Here is a 19,369-nt window from a genome sequence, read left to right as displayed (position 1 = left end):
ATGTTCATATATTGGTTGAAAGGACTTTTTCTGACCAACCTGTTGACTGTTGTCCATGTCAGCATGCCTTGGGCTGTAGAGTCCTGGGGTTTGGGAATCAGATCTGGGAAGAGGGGGTGATGAGCATCCCCAAGAGGGTGAGATTCCTTGGCACCAGAGGCCTTCCTGGGGAGGCAGGGCGATGATTTAGGGTGGTTTAGGGCATGGCAGCATCATATGAGAACTGGAGCTGGGTGACCATGGAGGTCCCTTTAATTCCGATGAATCTGATTCCAGACCACTTTGCATAGCAACTGAGACATAATTAAGTGGTTGTTGATGCATTTTGAAAGTTGATGTTTTGGGGGTGATGTGGCGTCACTGCTCATTAGTACGGCCTCTGGTCACGGGGATCTGGGTTTGAAGCCCTGCTGCATACCTTGATAAACCTATGCTCCTGGGCACATCTCCTAACCTTTCTGTGCCTCAGTTTCCTCGTCTGTAAAATGAGAGTAACAATAGAGCCTGTTAAAGGTTGTAGTGAGAATGGGGGAGAGAGAGCATAGGAAGCTCTTCGTGGGTGACACACACACAGTAAGTGCTCCGTCCCTTGTTGGCCATTGTTGTTAAGATCGACCTTGTGGCTCTGGTTGGAGGCCCCTGTCTGGAATACTCGGGTCCTCTGATGACCCATCTGGCCCTATAAGGTCAGTTTCAACTGTCTCCCCAGCTCCCAGCCTTGATCCTGACCCATACCTCCCCTACCCGTGAAACTCCATCCCATAGTCAGTCCAGTGGGACATCAGGGCAACCCTGGCCAGAACACCCCCACTCTGATAGCTTTGACCTGGCCCAGAGTCTATCTAGCTGGGCCCCTGGAAGGGATAGAGCATTCAGTTCCAAACTCTGAGGCGCCATTACTTCGTGCTCGGGCCAGGGACACTCATTTATTCCCTAAAAGTATCAGAGTCCGAGATCTGTCCACATGCTGCCAATCCAGGGAGGATGAGGATTCTGCCTGGCAGTGGCTCAGCTGCCTGCCTTTGGGTTGTGCAAATGACACTTATGCAAACAAAGCAGCCATTTCGGCTCCTACTCCCTTTAGGGTTCCTTCCTGGAATAAAGGACGAGGCTTACTCTTCAGAGTGCTTCAGGTGTGAGCCCATGGCAAGGTGCCCTGTCTTTCCTCTCCTCCCTGAGGTCCCACGTTTGGTCTCCTGTCCACACAGCAAGCGGCTGGAGGAGTCTCCTTAACCCATCCCAACTGCCTGCCCTGGGGCATGGGTGGGAAGCTTGGAAATTGAAGTCTGAGGACTTAGAAGGCATCATTAGGCCCAACCCCACTATTGCAAAGATAACACTGAGGGCCAGAGAGAAGAAGAAAATGCCACTCTTAACGCTGATTGAGGAGGATGCGCTCCCCTGCGATGACTCTACTCCCAGAAAAAAATCACTACAGAGTGGTCTCAATTGTCATCAGTTTTGCCTTTTTTCTATGAGAATTTTCTTTTTTGAGAGGGCTGGAGATCTCCATGCAGGGCTCTTCCTAGAAAGGGTGTTTTATTTAGATTTGACCTTTACTAGGAGGGGACAGCGTGGCAGCCCCATGCTGCGGCACCTCTGCTCTGGGACCTGGGAAGATAGAGCCCTGAGCAGTTTCGCCCCTCTCTGGGGAGGGGTCCACGTGGGAGAGGATGGTAAGTAGGGGATGAAGGGAGGAGGGGGAGGCTGGGCCTTCTGGCTGCCTTTAAGAGGCCTCCTGCCCTCCCCGGCCTCATAAATCTGAACCTGTGAGATCCTGAGATGCTAACTCAGTAAGGGTTGGAGGCCCATTTGCATGGTGTTTCTAGGGTGATGTAGCTGCGTGCGGCTTGATGTGGTAAGAAAAGCACTTGTTTCTGAAACATGCTTCCCAGAGCTCTCCTTCCGATGACCCCAGTCCTGGCTTAAGCACGGACTGTCAAACATTTAATAATCCTCTTACTACGTTCCTCACACTGAGCCCCTGGAGCTCAAAGTTGGAGCCCGTTATAGTCCCTTGGAAGACTGGGCCAGCGGCTTCCCAGTAGGTGGATGTTTAGAGGGCGTCACCCAAAGATAAGCCCATGGACGCTCCTAGCCTGGTCAGAGAAGCCCCCAAAGCGACCCAAGGTGCTGTGCCTGCTTGCATGACCTATTTTCTAGCTCCAAACAGCTAGCATTACCTGTTCTGAACATCTGGCATTACCTGCCTGCTTAGTCACCTTGCCTCTGGCTTCCAACAGCTGTAGGGCCCCACCCTCTCCCCGTCTCCTTCCATCTGGGGTCCCTCCCTCTCCTTTTTTTCCCTGTAAGGATCTGGAGGCACCAGATCCACAAGTTCTGATGTCTTTAAAAGCATCAGCCTGGGCAGTAAGGCTCATTTGGGAGCTGTGACAGTCACCTGGAGTCTGGTGAAAGTCCAACAGCCAACCCCTTTCAGCCTCCAACTGGACACCATGAGGGCCTGTGTACCCCTGCTAGTGGCCATGCTCTGTGGCCTGGCCTGGGCTGGTAAGTTGCTACTGGTGGGGATGACAGGGCCCTGCATGAAGAAGCAGAGTTGGGGGACTTGGTAGAGGGGGAGGGTATCAAGACAAGGGAAGGCCAGCTCTGTCCAAAAGCCATGGACCCCTTAGACCTGGCCTGGTCTGGGGCAGGAGTTGCCTCTGGAGTGGACTGGGTCGTGTAAAGGGAGCTGCAAGGCTGATGGAATGATGCCCTGCAAGCCCTGTCTTGACACCTTGGAAGGCGAACCCTGAGCATCACTTAGCCGAACCTGACTTTTGATCTCACTGAGGTTTTGCTTTCTGGGGCTGCTGCTGGGCTGTGGGTTTGAACGTCTTGGCTGCCTGGGTCACTCCCTCCATGGTGAGTTGTCAGGGGTGGGACGTTTCTCTGGGTAAAGCCTTAGGAGGTGGGCAGGCTCAGGGGGAAATGGGAAGAGCCCTGACCAGGAGGGAGGCCACATGCTATCTGGGGCTGTACAAGTAAGTGGTCAGAGGAACTGGTCTTGTCTCACGTTAGAGGAACGAAAGCAGAGAAGGACCCAGGTACTAGCGGTGCAGGGGGTGGGACCTGCGGCTGAGGACAGGAGCACTTTCCTGTTTAACAGCTGGCAAGTGTTCACGCTGATGTGGTAATTGGTAGTTAGTAGGTGAGTGGGAAATGTACTAAGGGAGGGGGCTGAGCTGAGGGGTGGGGAGAATCCTCCTCTGCCCAGAGGAGAAAGAATCTGAGGTTGAAACCCATCCCAACCCCACCACGTCTTTCCTACATAGGACTGGTGCAAGCATTAAATAAGACAGCGCCTAAGAGGCACCCTACATGGCGTGGGATCTCAATGAATTGGGTCTTTGATTATGATTTTGAATATAAATATAAATAAATATTAAATAATTTATATTTATTTATAAATAAGTTACATAAAGATATTATTTATATAATATATATTTACATACCAAAATTTATAAATCATATGTATAATTTATATTTATATAATATACAAATATTTTTATATTTATATATAATTAATAGTAAATATTGATTATAATATATGATTAATACTTATTTATATAAAATAACTTATATAAATACAAAGTTTACTCTCAGAATCATTTCCAGTCAGGTTGTGGATAAGGAGACCCTAACGGGATTCCTGAATGGAGACCCTCTAGAGGGGAAAGCTGTTCCCAGGTCTCCCATGCTGGGATCCCCTGCTCTGACACCCACGGCAGAGCAGCCGGGAATCAGCTGTCTGAGCTCTGGGTGGTGGATGGTGAGGAAGGGTGCGAGAGCATCTAGCTCAGTGAGGAGTGGCTGTGGGGTGGGGGTGCCCCAGTCTCTGGAGAGGAGATCTACTGGAGACATTGGTCCCTGGGAGACATTCCTGAGGGCTGAGGCAACAGCGGCTTCAGAAGTACAGGTGGAGCCCTTGCCCCTGCGGTGGTGGGTCCTGCTGTGGGACTGACGGGGAGGTGAGGGTCTCCTGGGTGGTGGAAGGGTAGAGGCTTTGCTCTTGTCTCTGGTATTCCAGCATCTCTGTGCTTAGATGCAAAAATATGAAATGTACTGGAGAATCATTGCCAGCCTTGGGTCCTTTGTTGTTTCAAGTGAACTGAGGCAGGAATCTGCTCCTGGAAGTAAATCTTGGTTGACCAGATCTCCAAGGAAACAGTATCCGGGGAACCCAGAGAAGCACAGATGTAGGATCCTCCAACCACCTGAGGGGCTGAGTGCCGGTATATAGGGACACCCAGGCTTGGAACTGGGCCTTCTTGGTGGGCAATGCAGACAGGGTGTGGTGCTCTGGCATATTGAAGTCTTAGAATGTGCAGAGGAATTTAGCATTTTGTGAGGGAGTGGGAGGCTGCAGAGGGTGATAAGCTCTTTACCAGGGATGAATCTGTGTCTTGGAGAAGAAAGGCCAAAATGACTAAAGGCAGAAAGAGAGAGTCAGAGAGATGGGGCAGAGGGACAAAAGGTGGAGGGTTCCTGGAGCAGTGATTCAGATGCCTGGCTGTTGCTCCAGTGTTTGTGTGAATGGGAGGTGATGCGTGGGAGCGCTGGAGTGAGTAGTCAGGGCGACTAGGCAGCTGAGTGTCCCCAGAACAGCACGGGAAGTGCCTGCAAGGAAAAGTCCCTCTCGCTCCTCCCCTTCCCCTTCAAATCCCAAAGTCCTCTTGAGGCTGATCAGATTTACAGAGGTGTGAAGCATCCCGGCTTCGGGGTTCTTACTGAGGACAGAGTTCTTGAACAGAGATGAAAAAGTCCACTCAGGCAGGGCCAGTGGGGGTGTCCTCCTGACGCTACAGAGCTCACTATTCACTTGCAGCCTTTCTCAAGCAATGCCAGCTGCTGGAATGGAGTGAATTCCTTCCTTGGACTCTGCTGATCCATTACCAACGTTGCCCTGATTTCTCTCAATTCTCTCCCTTTGGATTCTGGGTGTACTGCCAGGCTGACTGAGCAGGCAGCTCACAGAGCCTTCCTTCTGGGCTGAAAACTTCTTAAGATCTTTGCCTTGGGGTTCCAAGGGAGCATCATTTAAGATGCAGGAGGAGTTCCTCTGGGCTGGAAGGGACAAGTGGCCTTGGGTCTGGTCTTTTTTAGGGACAGCCCACTGGATCTGCCTTCCTGGCCACACTGGAGGCATTTTACACAATGCGAAGTTGCCCCAGAACCTGGATTAATCCTGACTTGACACTTCTCTGATGTAAAGAACACAGACCCATAGAGATGGTGTCAGCCAGGAAGCTGTCAGCAACATAAATGTGCTGACACTCCAGCCCAAGGGATGGTTCAGATGAAACCAGGGAAGGAGTCAGCTAGATTAAGTATGTTGGCAGGAAAAGACTGCTCCAGCCAGTCTGGACACTTGCCACCTTGAAGATGGGCAGGAATATTGCCACCATTTATTTCTCCAACACTTACATGGTGCTACTATGTATCATGCACTCTACTAAGTGCTTTATAAACATTAATTCATTTAATTCTTATGACTAGTCCATGAGATGGGTTCCATCATTATCCCACTTTTACAGATAAGGAAACTGAGGCACAAAAGGTCAAATAACTTGCTCAAGATCACATGGCCAGGAAGCAGCAGAACCAGATTTCCAGCCTCAAGCATTTTGGTGCCAGAGTTCGAGCCCTTGACCTCTCTGCTGTGCCTCCTTCTGCACAGTATAAACCCTAATCCCAGAATCCAAACTCGTAACTAAACCCACATCCCTAACATCCACTTCCACCCCAGTCCAGGCTAAATCATAATGCTATTACCTCTGTGGAATCACAACCAGAACCAAACCCTAAATCTAATCAAAGGCAAAATTGTGATTTTTTTTTCTCCTTTCCTTGTCCTGACATGTTTCTCAACCCTGAATGTCATTTTAAATCTATTCCCCATTCCTCGCCCAAACAGCAACACAAAATTGTTACTTTCTCAGTAATTAATTCAAGCCCAAATCCTAACTGGAGCTCTTAATCTAAACCTAACTAACCCCAACTCTGGCCAAAATTAGGTTTCAGATTCTTCATTCACACAAATGCCAGTGTTAACTGTAAGTCTGACTCTGATCTTGACATTCTCCGTAACCCACGGCCTGACCCAGTACCCACTATTTCCAAACCCCAGGAACCTCAAATACAAACAAAGAGTCTGTTATCACCCTTTCAGCCCAGAGTGGAAGGAAAGGGCACCCAGCCAGCTGTTGCCCTGGCTTGCCTTCTCCACTGTCTTTGCTGTGGTGGGCCTGTTTTTTTTAGGAGTGATGGTGGGTTTGTACCATTTCTTTCAAAATTTGTTGTTATATGCCCCTTGCGCCAAAAGCTTGTTTCTGCAAGCCATTTGGCTGGAGTAAGGGATGTGGTCTGTGGTTGCATAACAGATCCTATTCCAAAGCCCAGTTCTCACTCACACCCACCTCATTCCCCATCCTGAGCTAAACTCATCCAAATGCATGCCCAGGACTAGAAGAAACAGAAAGATGGGACACAGTGGGAAAGGGGGTGCAGAGGAGAGCAAACGAAGGGGAGGGAAGAACAAAGAAGCAGAAGACGTAAAAGGGACAGGATGAGAGGCAGGGGATGGGACAGAGGAAGAGGGCAGGTGGGATCACTAGAGTGACAGTGATTCACCATCCTCTACAGGACAGGTGAATAGTGGCCTCTGGACCACACCTGGCCCACAGACCCCTCTCTTTGTTCTGTCCAAATATTTAAAAATTTGAAAAGTTTCACATAAAAATTAAGGCTTCTCTTGAAAAACTGGAGGCTCTGGCCACACAGCCTGCATCCCAATGTGGTAACAATTGACTGGAGCTGACAGCAGCTGCCAATTTCAGGCAGGGCATGGTTGTCAAGTTAGTCCCAGTTCCCACTTCTTTCTACTGCCTCCCTGCTTCTTGACTCATGTGTGTTACAAGTCTAGCCCCAGTAGCTTGTGACCCTGGTCTATATCATGAGCCTTGCAATAGTCAGTGGGTGGGGATGGTGGGCAGTGGGGGCGAGGCTCATGTTGTGCATGGGAGGCTGTGCACGTACAGCTCCCTGGCAGCTGGCAATGACCTTCCCTGCCAGATGGGGCCCCTGCTGGGAACCCTCCCGCAGAGGGTACTGTGATGAGAGGAGGATCTGCACAGAGCTGAATCTGTGACCTTTACTGCCCACAGACAGAACGGAATCATGCGCATCTCGCTGTTATGAGAAATTTGACCGGGACGCTGCCTGCCAGTGTGACCGCCGGTGTCCCCAGCACGGGGACTGCTGTGAAGACTATGAGTACCTGTGTATCGGTGAGGCTCCTTTTGGGTGAACGGTGTGGGAGGCATGGCAGGTAGGTCATGATCACAGCCAGCCTGCCTGAGGGGCTGCTGGCCAGGGTGTCCAGCTGTCCAGAGCAGGGTTCCAGACTGATGGCAGGGCTCCAAGGGCCTGAACGAGGACACTGACGGGCAGAGCCACTTTGGTCGCCACTTGTCCCAGGTATTCTCTGATGCCTCCAATGTAAAACCTCAACTTAAAATAGATGTCATTTCCCTGGAATGTCTGTCTAGGAACTATCAGGATGAGTAATATCTTGAAAGTTTAAGTCATCCCCAAAAAAGCGAAAAAGAAGAAAATATTATTTGAGCATATATTACATTACCAATTATTATTTGCCGAAGTATAAAAATGGCAGTGAACTTTCCCAACTTGAGTGCCACCAGGGAGCCTGCAAAGGGTCACAGTGACCATCACAATTCGCACCGCACTTCCTGGGGCGTGTGGACCAACCTGCCATCCTAAGGCCAGCGATCAAATGGGACATGCACCACCCTGGAAAGTCAGTTGTCCCTCTGTTACTCCAACCACACAGTTTTAAATGAATCATTTGAAAAACTTGTTTGGAATAATTTCCTTGTTTAAAGGCTTCCAAAGTTTTAGACTCCCAGATAGATGGTCTTCTGCTTTGTGACACAAAGCCTTGCCAAGTTCCCTGTCAAACTGTGTGCCTTGATTCCCAGTTTGGAAAACATAGTCACTGAAGCCATGGTGGACGATGGCCAGCAAGACCACTACACAAAGTTGTACAGGCTGTGCACTGCACAAAAGCCCCAGACTGAGAAGGCGAGTTAGACCAAAGTTGAATCTGTACCCGTCTCACTAAGCCATGTGTCTTGGTGAAGAGAAAGGAGTACCTTTTCCTAATTTGCCCAAGTGGTCCCTGCTGACCCAGTCACATGCCCTCAGAAGAAACGCTGATTCAATTTACACAAAACCATTCATACTAGCAGAAGTTCTGCTGATCAGGTCAGGGCAGGGAAACTCAGGCCCAGAACTCAGTGCCAGAATCAGAGCCCACCGCTCTTCTGCTACCCTCTGCCCCATTCAGCAGACATAGGAAGGCCTGTTCACCTGGGCTCATCAGGCTGGCATTTCAGGATAGAGCTGATATTCAGTCTAGGAGCCATTTCATCACTAATCTCTGATTTGCAACTCAGCATTCTTTTCCTATAGGAAAAATATTGTAAATGATGGTTGAGATTCTAGATCAGTTCACAAAAGTCTATGTAGTGTCAAATGCAGCTGAGTTAAGAACCTGTGGATTGTTAGCAGTTAGAACACAGGCTGGCAGAAAGCAAGTGACCAGAGGATGTTTGTTGACTGAATAAATAACCTGCCCCATGGTACCAATGGTGATAACATGATGCTATCCAGTGAACCCACTGACAGATGCTGACGCACTTTCTAATGGTGTTGTTTCTTTGTGAGAATTCGTTCTGCTCTGTGATGAGGAAGGAGCTGAGAGTCCCCAGGAGCGTTTCTTCCTCTCGCTCCCCACCCTCACTGCGCCCTTCTCCCCCCGTCCCCTCCCCGAGATGAGGCTGCAGTCACTCAGCACGCAGGAAAGGGAACAGGGCAGCAACAGGAATGTGCTTTTCTGAACACGCCTTCCACCCAAACACAGCCTTTGTGGCCACGGCCAAGTATAATTGTGAAGAAAGTAGGGCAGTTGGTATCTCAGGAAACAGTTCTATTCCACAAGGCCTGGGAGGAATTCACCCTTGACTCTGGGAGTCACTGTAGGTGAGGGACGTTCCTAAGAGAGGGCCTTGTCGTTTGGAGCCAGTCACATCTACCCATCTATAGGTTTACATTCAAGAAAAGTCATGCCAACCTCAGAGGGCCCACCTACTGCCCCTTCCCTTTTTATGGGTGAGCACGCCGAGTATCAGAAGGGTAAACGGCGAGGAAGCTCATCCCCAGGGATGTGCTTTCACTTTTTAGAACAGTTTTCAATCTCCCTCTGCCTCACATTTTCAGATTTTCCTCCTCCTTCACCTAGTTCACGGTACCCTCACACTGTTCCCACTGCACATGCTTGTCCCTGAGGCTTGGAGAGCTGACAACCAGAGACAAAGAGGAGGGACCCCTCGGGGATGTTTGGTGACTTGACTTCTCTGATCTGCAGCTGAAGAGGACTCCGAAGAGCCAGAGCGATTCTTGGAGCTGGAGGAAGAGACGGAGGGGGCCCCCGTGGGCAGTGAGTTGGCCTCCCCAAAGGGGAACCATCCGGCTAAGGGACTTGAGAGGGTGACAAGGAGGGGGCAGCCATGCTAGTGGCCACAGGCCCAGGCCTAGGCCAGATGAGCCCCAAATCCAGCACCTGGAGGTGGTCAAGAGGGGCTCGCTGGACTCTTAAGGCCTGGGTGGGAGGCAGCCCAAAGGCCTCTGCAGCCTGGGGAACAGGCAGGAAAGAGAGGCGAGAGGCAGAGGGAAGTGGAAGAGATTTTATTTTTAGAGTAAGGAGATTATAAAAACAACAGGCCAGAAAGTAGAGTTCAGCACCAGAAAGGACTTCCTGACCATGAAGGGTGTGCACCGATTAAGCTTGTTTGTTTTCCTTCCCTGGAGTTCTTTAATAGGAAGAGTCAGGAGAGCAAGGCTGATGGGGGGAGGTGGGGGGAACTCGCCCCGACAGAGCAACCCCTAGCAGTCTGCCCAGGACACACCTCCTCCGTGTCCCCGCAGACTTGTACTCGGCACCCAACTCCTGCCAGGGCCGCTGCCAGGAGGCCTTCCACAAGCACCACCCGTGCCACTGCAATGCCCGCTGCCAAGAGTTTGGGAACTGCTGTGAGGACTTCGAGAGCCTATGTGGCCACGGTCAGTCTCCTGCTCTTGTCGCTCCAGAGGCTGGGGAACTCTCTAGAGCAATAATTTCCTAAGTGTGGTCCCTGGACCAGCCACATCAGCATCATCTTGGAATTTATTAGACTTGGGAACTCTAGGGCTCACCCCAGACCCAATGACTCAGAAATCATGTGGGTGGGGACCCCTAGTCTGCTTTAACAACCCCTCCAGGCGATGGGAGAACTTCCCTAGGGGCAGAGGGCCGTGTGGATATTTTGTGGACATTCTGTGGGCAAGGCCATTGCTGATTTTTAAGGATCATTTAGGCCAGGCCCCTGCCATGCAATCACTAGGGTGCCTGATTGTAGCCTCTCTCCCCCGCTGCCGGATCCTGGAAGGTGCCCAGGAGGGGGTGCACACAGACAGCTGCCTGTCTCCTGGCCTCCTTCGGGCTCTGAGATACACCCCCCCCCCCAATTCCTCCCAGAGGGCTTCTCCCGCAGCAGTGATGCCATAACCAAGGAGGAGCTGCAGGGCATCTCTGAGAAGATCTACAGGGCAGATACCAACAAAGCCCAGAAGGAAGACATCGTTCTCAACAGCCAGAAATGTATCTCGCCCTCAGAGACCAGAGACCAAGTGGACTGCTCCCCAGAGCCGTGAGTTCCCTTCCCTCCTCTTCCTGCAAAGTCTCTCCCCAAGCTTTGCTTCTTTTGGGGTCCTCAATTCTTTTCTCCTCCAGGCAGGCAGGATCAAAAGGAGAGGGGAAAAATAGGTCTCCAGAGATAGATAAAGCCATCTTGAGGGACTGTGGGATCCTTTTGGGAGGGTTTCTGGGAGTGGCTGGACTGAGACTAGAACATACTTCCAAGAGATGACATGGCAGAAAAGAGTGACCTCATGCATTGTCCCCAAAAGTCTCTGAAGTCCCCACGCTTCCTCTGAACCCAACCCTCGCGTGCCAGCCCCTGCGTCTGGAAGTTCCTGGAGGGGTTTCTGCCGCACGTTCAGGCCCTTCACCAGCCTCCCTCCGCCTCCCCCAGGCTCTTCACATACGTCAATGAGAAGCTCTTCTCCAAGCCAACCTATGCAGCCTTCATCAACCTCCTCAACAACTACCAGCGGGACACGGGCCGCGGGGAGCACTTCACAGCCCAGCAGCTGGCCGAGCAGGACACCTTCCTCAGAGAGGTCATGAAGACGGCTGTCATGAAGGAGCTGTATGGCTTTCTCCATCAGCAGAGTGAGTGAGGCAGTGAGGCCTCCTCCCCCAGGCCCCGTGAGGAGGCAGTGCTGACTCGGACTCGGGTCTGCCTGCAGGGGGCCTGGAACCTCTGGAGGCTCCATGGTGGGCAGGTTAAGACAGCAGGTGGGGACCACGTGGAGGCCAGTGTACCTCTGGGAGTGAGCGGGAGGGGGCCAGAGAGGAGCCCAGAAGAGACCATGGGCCCAAGCAGGAGCTGAACAGCTTCCAAACCTCTGTCTGGTTTAGAAGTCACCCCATCTCTTTGACCTAATCTTAGCTGCCTCTTTTACTCCCCAACTCGCTGCTTCGGTCTCAGGGTTCTCTGCAGGCCATGAGTCACCCCACTGCCCCCCAGAACACTTCTCCGCCACCTCAGGTGATCTCAGAGTCAGCACCACTTTCCGGGCACGCAGAGTCCCTGATTCTGCCCCTTCCTCGGGTACTAAGTCCAGAAAGGAGGCGGGGCACACTCCACATTTTTGCTGGGGAAACAGCAACAGAAAATCAACAGAGGTTCATTGGGGGAAGTTCTACCGGGAAGGGTTCTGCTTGGAGTTGACTCCAGATAGAGATCATTTGAATCCGACCAAAAAAGGTTGGGGCCGCAGGACTTCTTGGCATGGGGTGTGTTTGTTAGTGTCCTCCAGATTCCTTTCCTGAACTCCAGGCAGCTGGGCCTTGGCTCGGGAGTGGCTCCAGCCAGGTCTTTCCTTGCTGGCCGTGGGATGGCAGCATTCCATCCTTGGGCAGCCCCGGTAAGAGTTTGTAGCATTGTTTTTAGGTAAAGCCGGGGACACACAAGCAATCCCTACAAAGAGGATGCGATCCTGTACTGCCCCCTGGTGTTCTTTTCGTAGTAAGCACACGAGAGGATCTTGGAGGCGGAGACTGAGCCCCAGTCCAGGCTGTCCGCTACCCACCCAGCCTACACCACTCTCCCTGTCCACATCCCCCTTATTCTTAAAGTTTGAGCTCACATCCCACCGCATTTATGAAACAGCCGCAGCTCACAGCTGGCTTTCAGCGCCTCTTCAGAGGTCAAGCGTTTGGGGTCTGGCCCCAAATAGCCTTGGGCCAGAGAGACTTCCTTTCACTTGTTAATGGTGCACGTGACTCTGGGCCACTAGACCCTCAGACCCTGTCAGAGCCTTATCTTTGAAATGGCATCTTGGGGGAATCAATGCATGCAAAACATTCAGTGGAAAGTCAGCACCGGGTAAGCGGGAGCCATTCAGACCGTGAAACTGCTGTTATTTCATGTATTTTCAGTCTTGTTTTCCAGTTGTGTTGTTATTTTTTTTAATTTGCATTCTTTTTTATTGACGTATAGTCAGTTTACAGTGTTGTGTCTGTTTCTGGTGTGCAGCATAATGTTTCAGTCATACATACAGATACGTATATCTAGTGTTTTAAATCCTTGAAAGAAGGAAAAAGGTCCAGTATCTCTTTTGTTCTGGGCAGTAAACCGTTGATATTTGATGGCTCCCTAATTCAGATCCCCAGCCCCGACCTTTCCCTTGGGTCCCAACGGCCTCTCCGACATGAGCTCTCCCTGGCTATCCATCTGGTCTCTACTCAGAACTTAGTGTAAAGAGAACTCACGGTTCCCGCCTTTTCCTCCAGACCTGTTCCTTCTTTGGTATTCCTCATCTCATAAATGACCCCATCATTCACCCAGTTGCTCAGGCCAAAAGCCCAGGAGTCATACTAGATTCTTTATCTTGCTGCTCCCCACCCACTTTTCCTCTACCAGGACCGTCCATCACTTCCATCTTCAAAATCTATCTGCGATCTGCCCACGTGTCCCCCTCCTCTGCGGCCGCCCCTGCAGTCCAGGCCACCACTGCCGACGTGGACAGAGCGTTAGCCTCAAAACTGGTCTCTCTGCTTCTGTTCATACACCTCACTGGCCTCTTTATGTACACAACCAGGATGATTCCTTAAAAACAATGCTCCTGTCACATAATTCCCTGCTTAAAACCCTTCAGTGGCTCTCCCACCACCAAGAAGCTGTAGTTAAGAGATCAGTCTCCGGAGCCAGATTGTACAGGCTCGAGTGCTACCTGTGTAGCTCGAGTGTCTACCTCTTATGAAGTGTGTAATTACGCGTGAGTTCTAGAACCTTTGTCTGCCTCAGTTTCCTCATCTCTAAACTGTGGGTAGTTAGTACCAACCTGCTGTGAAAACTCAGTGTGAGGATTGGAAGCACTTAAAATGGCGCTGGGCACATAAAATGTACTCATATATTTTTGTTATTATCACTGTTTGGCTGGGGTGGGTGGCTCACGTGACCCGGCCGCTGCCTGCTTCTTGGTCCTCCTCTCCTACTGCTGTCCCCTCCTGCTCACTGTGCTCCAGTCCCATGGGCTGTCAGCTCTTTGAACACCAAGCCGAAGGTGTCCTGGAGCCTCTGCACTTGCTGTTCCTTCTACGTGTTAGAATCTTTCCCCCTTGATCTTTGCATGGACGACTCCTTATCCTCCGGGTCCCTGATTAGTGCTACGTTCTCAGAGGGGCCTTTCTCATCTGCCTTTCTAGAAGAGCCCCCACCCTGTCCCCACCCCCAGCCATCATGGGACAATCTGCTTTATTTTCTTCATAGCACTTGTCTGAAATCATACTGTTTATTATTTGTCTCCTTCACTGGAATATAAACTGTAAAGACAAGGATCTTGTCCTTGGGATTCCCTGAACTCTCAGCCTTTAGATCTGGGCCTGGCCCAAAACAGGTGCCCCGTAGATAACTGTTGAACGAACAATTGAATACATTTGTTGGTTGAACCCACATGTCTCTTGTGCTGGAGCAGGTGGCCCTTCCTTGCTTCCCAGGGTCTGGCCCCGCCTTCTCCTCTCCTGAGTCCTCTGTGTGCCTCTCCCCAGACCGCTACAGCTCGGAACGAGAGTTTGTCAGCGACTTGAAGAACATGTGGTTTGGGCTGTATTCAAGAGGCAGTGAAGAGGGGGACTCAAGTGGCTTTGAACACGTCTTCTCAGGTGGGATTACTCTGCTTGGAAAGAAAGAGTTGCAGGGATGAAGAGGCACTGAAGAATCAGCAGCCAGGCCAGCTTGCGGTGGGAGGTGGGAGGTGGGGGGCACGTGTACCTTGGGGCCAAGAGGGAGGGGTCTGAGAGAGCCATTTTTGAGGAAGTTTCTTCTGGAGTATCTAAGGTAGAAAGATCACCAGATACTGGGGCTCCCAAGGGGCACATGTAGGAAGGGAGACGTGTTTGAGGCCATGGTTGCGTATCTCAATGGTCCTCTGCTTCTGGGCTTGACCCGCCGCTTCCCAAGAAGGCCATGCTCTTTCTCTGCACTGCCCCACTCCATAAAGCTCCCACCAAGGCTGGCTTGCTCCTAGGGAAATGGCTAGAGGAGCATCTCAGATTGGCCCAGCATCAGCTGGGAGAAGGAACTCTCCCAGGGCTGAAGCTGAAATGGGGTGGAGGCTTCTGAGGTGAGAGTTAGGGATGCGAGGGACTCTGGGAAATTGGGGCAAGGGGCTGAGCAGGTGAATATTCTCGGAGTCAGAGACTGGGCAGCCTTGGCACGGGAGCGGGGAAAGAGGTTGGAGGGGACGCCCAGATCACCTAAGCTGATCTCTTTATTACAGGAGAAGTCAAAAAAGGCAAGGTCACTGGCTTCCATAATTGGATCCGCTTTTACACACAGGAGAAGGCAGGCCTGGTTGACTATTACAGCCACATCTATGACGGGCCTGTGAGTACTGAGTGTCCCCACGGGCTGGAAAAGGCTTGTTAGGACCCAGACTTCCTCTCCTCATTCTGCATTCCAAACAGTCAGACTCGTCTCTCACTTTGACCCTCTTGGCAGCCTAATGGGGACTATAAATATGACGTTCCTGTCTGCTGGAGAGCGGGTTTAGCTGGCCAGGATGCTTCCAGTGAAGGTTCCAAACTGTAGGGGGCCAGAGGCAGAAGGCACTCTCTCTCAGTGGGAGAGTTGGGACAGGAGAGGATTCTCCAAGGGGAAAACAAAAGACGTGCAATTACCCATTGCCTGAGTTTCCTTAGAAGTTTCAGTCTGGCTAGTCTGAGTTAAACTTCTTACATTTTTATTAAAAAAGAAACCTTCACTGCCCTGGGCCTAGAAATAATTTGGGGGCAATACACTGTCCCTCTCTTCTACATGTGAGGGCCACGGGGAATAGTTATGTCCCCGCTCTCCGGCATCTGCCATCTGGATGCGGACTCTGGCCTCCTTGGGAGACACTTGCTGGTGGCTCCAGATGGAGGGTCTCAGCGGGAATCAGACACCTCAGCGGGGCAGACTGCTTCCTCTGTTGATTTAAAGAATCCAGCCTCCCCAGAAAGCTCACACAGGCCCCCACGGGCCCTCGACAAATCCTGGCCACCCCTCTGCCTGCCCTGTGGCACCCACCAGACCTCCCTCTGCTGCCCTCTCTCCGCAGTGGGATTCTTACCCCGATGTGCTGGCCATGCAGTTCAGCTGGGACGGCTACTACAAGCAAGTGGGCTCAGCTTTCATCGGCAGCAGCCCTGAGTTTGAGTTTGCGCTCTACTCCCTGTGCTTCATCGCCAGGCCAGGCAAAGTGTAAGTCCTGGTGGCTCAGAGGGCTTGGACAAATCACCGTTCTGGGCCTTGGTTTTCTCGCTTGGGACACAAGGCTGTTTGATTAGACGGTGGCCGCCAACCTTCATCTTAGCAGCAGAACCATCTCCTCCTCTTTCCCCTAAGGGCAATCTTCCACTGGACCTCAATACACAGTTAGAGATGGAGTTGCCCTGGGGCTCCAAGCCTCTCTCTTTGGCCCCGAGGCTGTTTGGGGGAACCTTGGAGCCCCAGAGGGTGCAGTCTGAAACCACTAGGCTTCATCTTCTCTACCATTTGAGGACTCTGGGTCCAAACACTTCTGAAACCCTAAGAAGACATTTCATTTCTGGGGGCTTCAGCTCTAGGATTGGATTTTAGAGTTTTACTTTGGGAAAGATGAGGACCAGTGTTCTTTAAGAAGACAGAAAATAAGACGATTTTGAAAGAGCCCCCTTAGAGGCCATTTAAGATGAGGTGCAGCCCTTCTGCATCAGTTGGACTTGATCCTTCCAGCCTGGGGACAGAGGTGGAGTGAAGCAGGTCCCTGTGATTTGGTGATCTTTCCCCACAGGTGCCAATTAAGCCTGGGCGGACATCCCTTGGCCATCCAGACCTACACCTGGGAGAAGTCAACCTATGGGAACGGCAAGAAGTACATCGCCACAGCCTACGTGGTGTCCTCCACCCAATAGAGCTTTGAGCCAGGAAGGGGCATGAGGGCAGTGAGGGCTCTTGTAGGACTGACGTGCTATCTGCTCTGGGCTGGAGGGCGAGGGCATGGAAGAGACAGGGAGGGATTCCCAAATCCAGAAATGCCCATATGGGAGAGAGAGAAAAGATACAAACTGGAGAAACAGTCAAATCTTCGGCCTCTAGCATTCTGGAAACAAGAGCCCAGACAGAAGCTGGGGACCCTTGATAGCTCTTTGCCCTGATGGGAGGTGGAACTGTGAATAAGCCTTTGACCTCTCCAGGCCTCGTGTTTCCTTTTAATGTAAACCGGTTTGTCCCATTTCCTCTTTTGGGGGTTGGTGAAGGGGCAAACCTGATGGTATTCTTACTGTGAAGGTGTTTTCAATTGTTCTTAGGAAGAACGGCTGACAGAAATTCCAGATGACTATAATGGCTGTTATTGTACACAGCTCTGCAAACTGCAATGCAGCCCTATGCTGGGGCCTCAAAGAAACCAGGCCATGGAGATCGAGGATGGGTATTTGGTCTTTTCTAGTGTCAGGTCCTCTCAGAACAGGGTCCGGGAGAACTCCAGCGCTGGGTGGAGAGGTTAATGGGTGGTGCAGTGAGTAGGCTGGAGAGGGAGTGGACTTCTCCAGGCCTGGGGTTTTCACAGTCAGCTCAGTAACTGCACCAAGAAGCCTGTAGATATTTAGTGCAGCTACAGAGCTGTGTTTTGATCCCAAATAGTTCGTGAAGGAGGTCTCCTCAGAGGAGGAAGATTCTGCATCAGAAGAAGAAAGGAACCTATAGCTGGGTGTCACTAATGTAATTATTTTAAGTCTTACTCAGCAGCCACAATTTGCATAAACTCTACAGCAGAAGACCAGGGAGACTGGGGCTCCCTATTCCAACCTCGATTATGCATTTCTTCCCTAACCCCATTGGGAATCAGATACTGTCCCACAGAGCAAGGCTTGAACTACGGTTTAGAGGATTTGAGTCTCCAATTAAAGTCATTTAAGAAAATAGGAAATGGGTCTCTTCTTTGTGTATGGCCCCCCTCGACTGTCTGTCTCCCTGCCCTTTCTGAGGAGCAGGGCTACGAGTGATGCTTCTGGCTTTCGTGGCTCTTCAGGATGACCTGGAGGACATGGTATCTCGGTAAAGTCCCCGAGGACTCCCCAGGTCTCTCTCGCTAAGATGGGGAGAAAATTTGTCCTGGTGGACTTGTAATGTGAAGAGTAGAAGGAGGGCCCTTGCAGCTTCTGGTTCCACACAGAGGGAGCTTGGAAGTCACTACTGCATCCTAAGAACAAGTAAAAACAGCAGATGGGAAAACCAACACTTCTTCTTGGATCTGTACGAGAGGAGGACACAGGCAAACTGCTGCCTGCAAGATTGGAAAGACAGGTGAATATAGGAAAACACAGCTTACTGCAACAGAGACACTCGAGCAGAAACCAGTGCTGGAGTAGGCAAACCTGAGCTGTAACTGATGTCTTGCTGGAGGCTCAGTGCAGTGCCTTTGAGAGTTAAAAACTCCACGGGGGTGAGGGGGAGGCTACAGCACAGTGGTAGATTGCATGCTTAGCATGCAAGAGGTCCTGGGTTCAATCCCCAGTACCTCCATTTAAATAAACAAACAAACAAACCTAATTACCTGCCCCCAACAACAAAAAAATAAATTAAAAAAAGATTAAAACAAAACAAAACAACTCAGGGGACCCAGTTATAGGGCACCTGCACAATATTGTGAGATTTACCTCCAGGAGCTCCACCAGGCTCCCACAGTAAATAAATGAGAGAAATTCCTTCAGCCTTCCAGCTCAGGTGTGAGAAAAAAAAACACTTTGAAATACTCCAGAGTATTCTGTCCTTCTTAACAATTCTTCTTAACAAAGTCTGCCCTCAAGGAAACTGGTTACCCAGAGCCTAACCGGCTAGGGTATTATCAGAGCCTAACTCTGACTGGGGGAGGGAAAGACTAACTCCAGCCAACCCCAACGCATCCTTTCCCCACAAAGGCGGAGAAAAGACCTGAGAAACACTTGTGCAGTTTACAGTACAGAGGCACAGGCCGACTAAAAGACAGACCTACAAAGGACTGTGGAGTGCTTTCCCACCCCTCACATCTCAGCACCCTATTACTAAAGGCCTATTTATAGCACTTCCTTTTACTGGTACATCATGTCTGGCTATCAAGAAAAAACTGTCATGTGAAAACTGGGTTTGCCTCTTGGTGGTTGTTGAGCCAAAAGACACAATGAAGCCAAAGATCGGGAGAAGGGAGGATTCATCACTAGAAGCAAGAAAGAACACCGGGATCTTTACCAAAGCAGTGTCTCCCCAAACAGCAAAACCGGGGATGCTTTAAGCTAAGGGCACATAAATATTCATGAAGGGGCTTGGGCGGTCGGCATAGCCCAGGCTTTAGTTGAGTGAAGTGAGAAAAGGGTTAGAAAAGGTTTACATCGTCATCCCTTAGGTTCCAGCTGATGTGGTGGTTGAGCGATTCAGGCCAGTCTTTACCATTGAAACGGAAAAACCGATTTATTATCTTTGCTATTCTTACTTTTCTCACCTGGTAACAGTCTTGTTTCTGCATTCTTTTGTTCCCTAAGATCATTAATTACTGAGACCTGTCCTGAGCATTGTGGCCAGGCTTAGACTAACAAAATGGCTCAGGCCCCAAATGGCTTCTCTTCTGTCAAGAAAGCCATGCCTGGGTCTCTTTATTTGGAGACCCCCTAACCTATCTGCGT

General features: G+C 50.8%; 1 protein-coding gene across 1 annotated transcript; it reads left to right on the top strand.

Annotated features, from left to right (window-relative positions):
- Positions 1 to 1,980: 1,980 nt before the first annotated feature.
- On the top strand, positions 1,981 to 17,616 carry ENDOU (endonuclease, poly(U) specific). The gene is made up of 10 exons (XM_010997473.3): positions 1,981 to 2,511; positions 7,170 to 7,292; positions 9,452 to 9,523; positions 10,012 to 10,146; positions 10,601 to 10,772; positions 11,157 to 11,356; positions 14,240 to 14,353; positions 14,971 to 15,077; positions 15,790 to 15,932; positions 16,504 to 17,616. Exons 1-10 carry the CDS (start codon positions 2,457 to 2,459, stop codon positions 16,622 to 16,624), a joined length of 1,242 nt encoding a protein of 413 aa, XP_010995775.2. The 5' UTR covers positions 1,981 to 2,456; the 3' UTR covers positions 16,625 to 17,616.
- The last annotated feature ends 1,753 nt before the right edge of the window (positions 17,617 to 19,369 follow it).

This window comes from Camelus dromedarius, chromosome 11 (assembly GCF_036321535.1).
Source record: "Camelus dromedarius isolate mCamDro1 chromosome 11, mCamDro1.pat, whole genome shotgun sequence".
NCBI classification, from domain to species: Eukaryota; Metazoa; Chordata; class Mammalia; order Artiodactyla; family Camelidae; genus Camelus; species Camelus dromedarius.
This window is presented reverse-complemented; position numbering and strand designations above follow the sequence as displayed.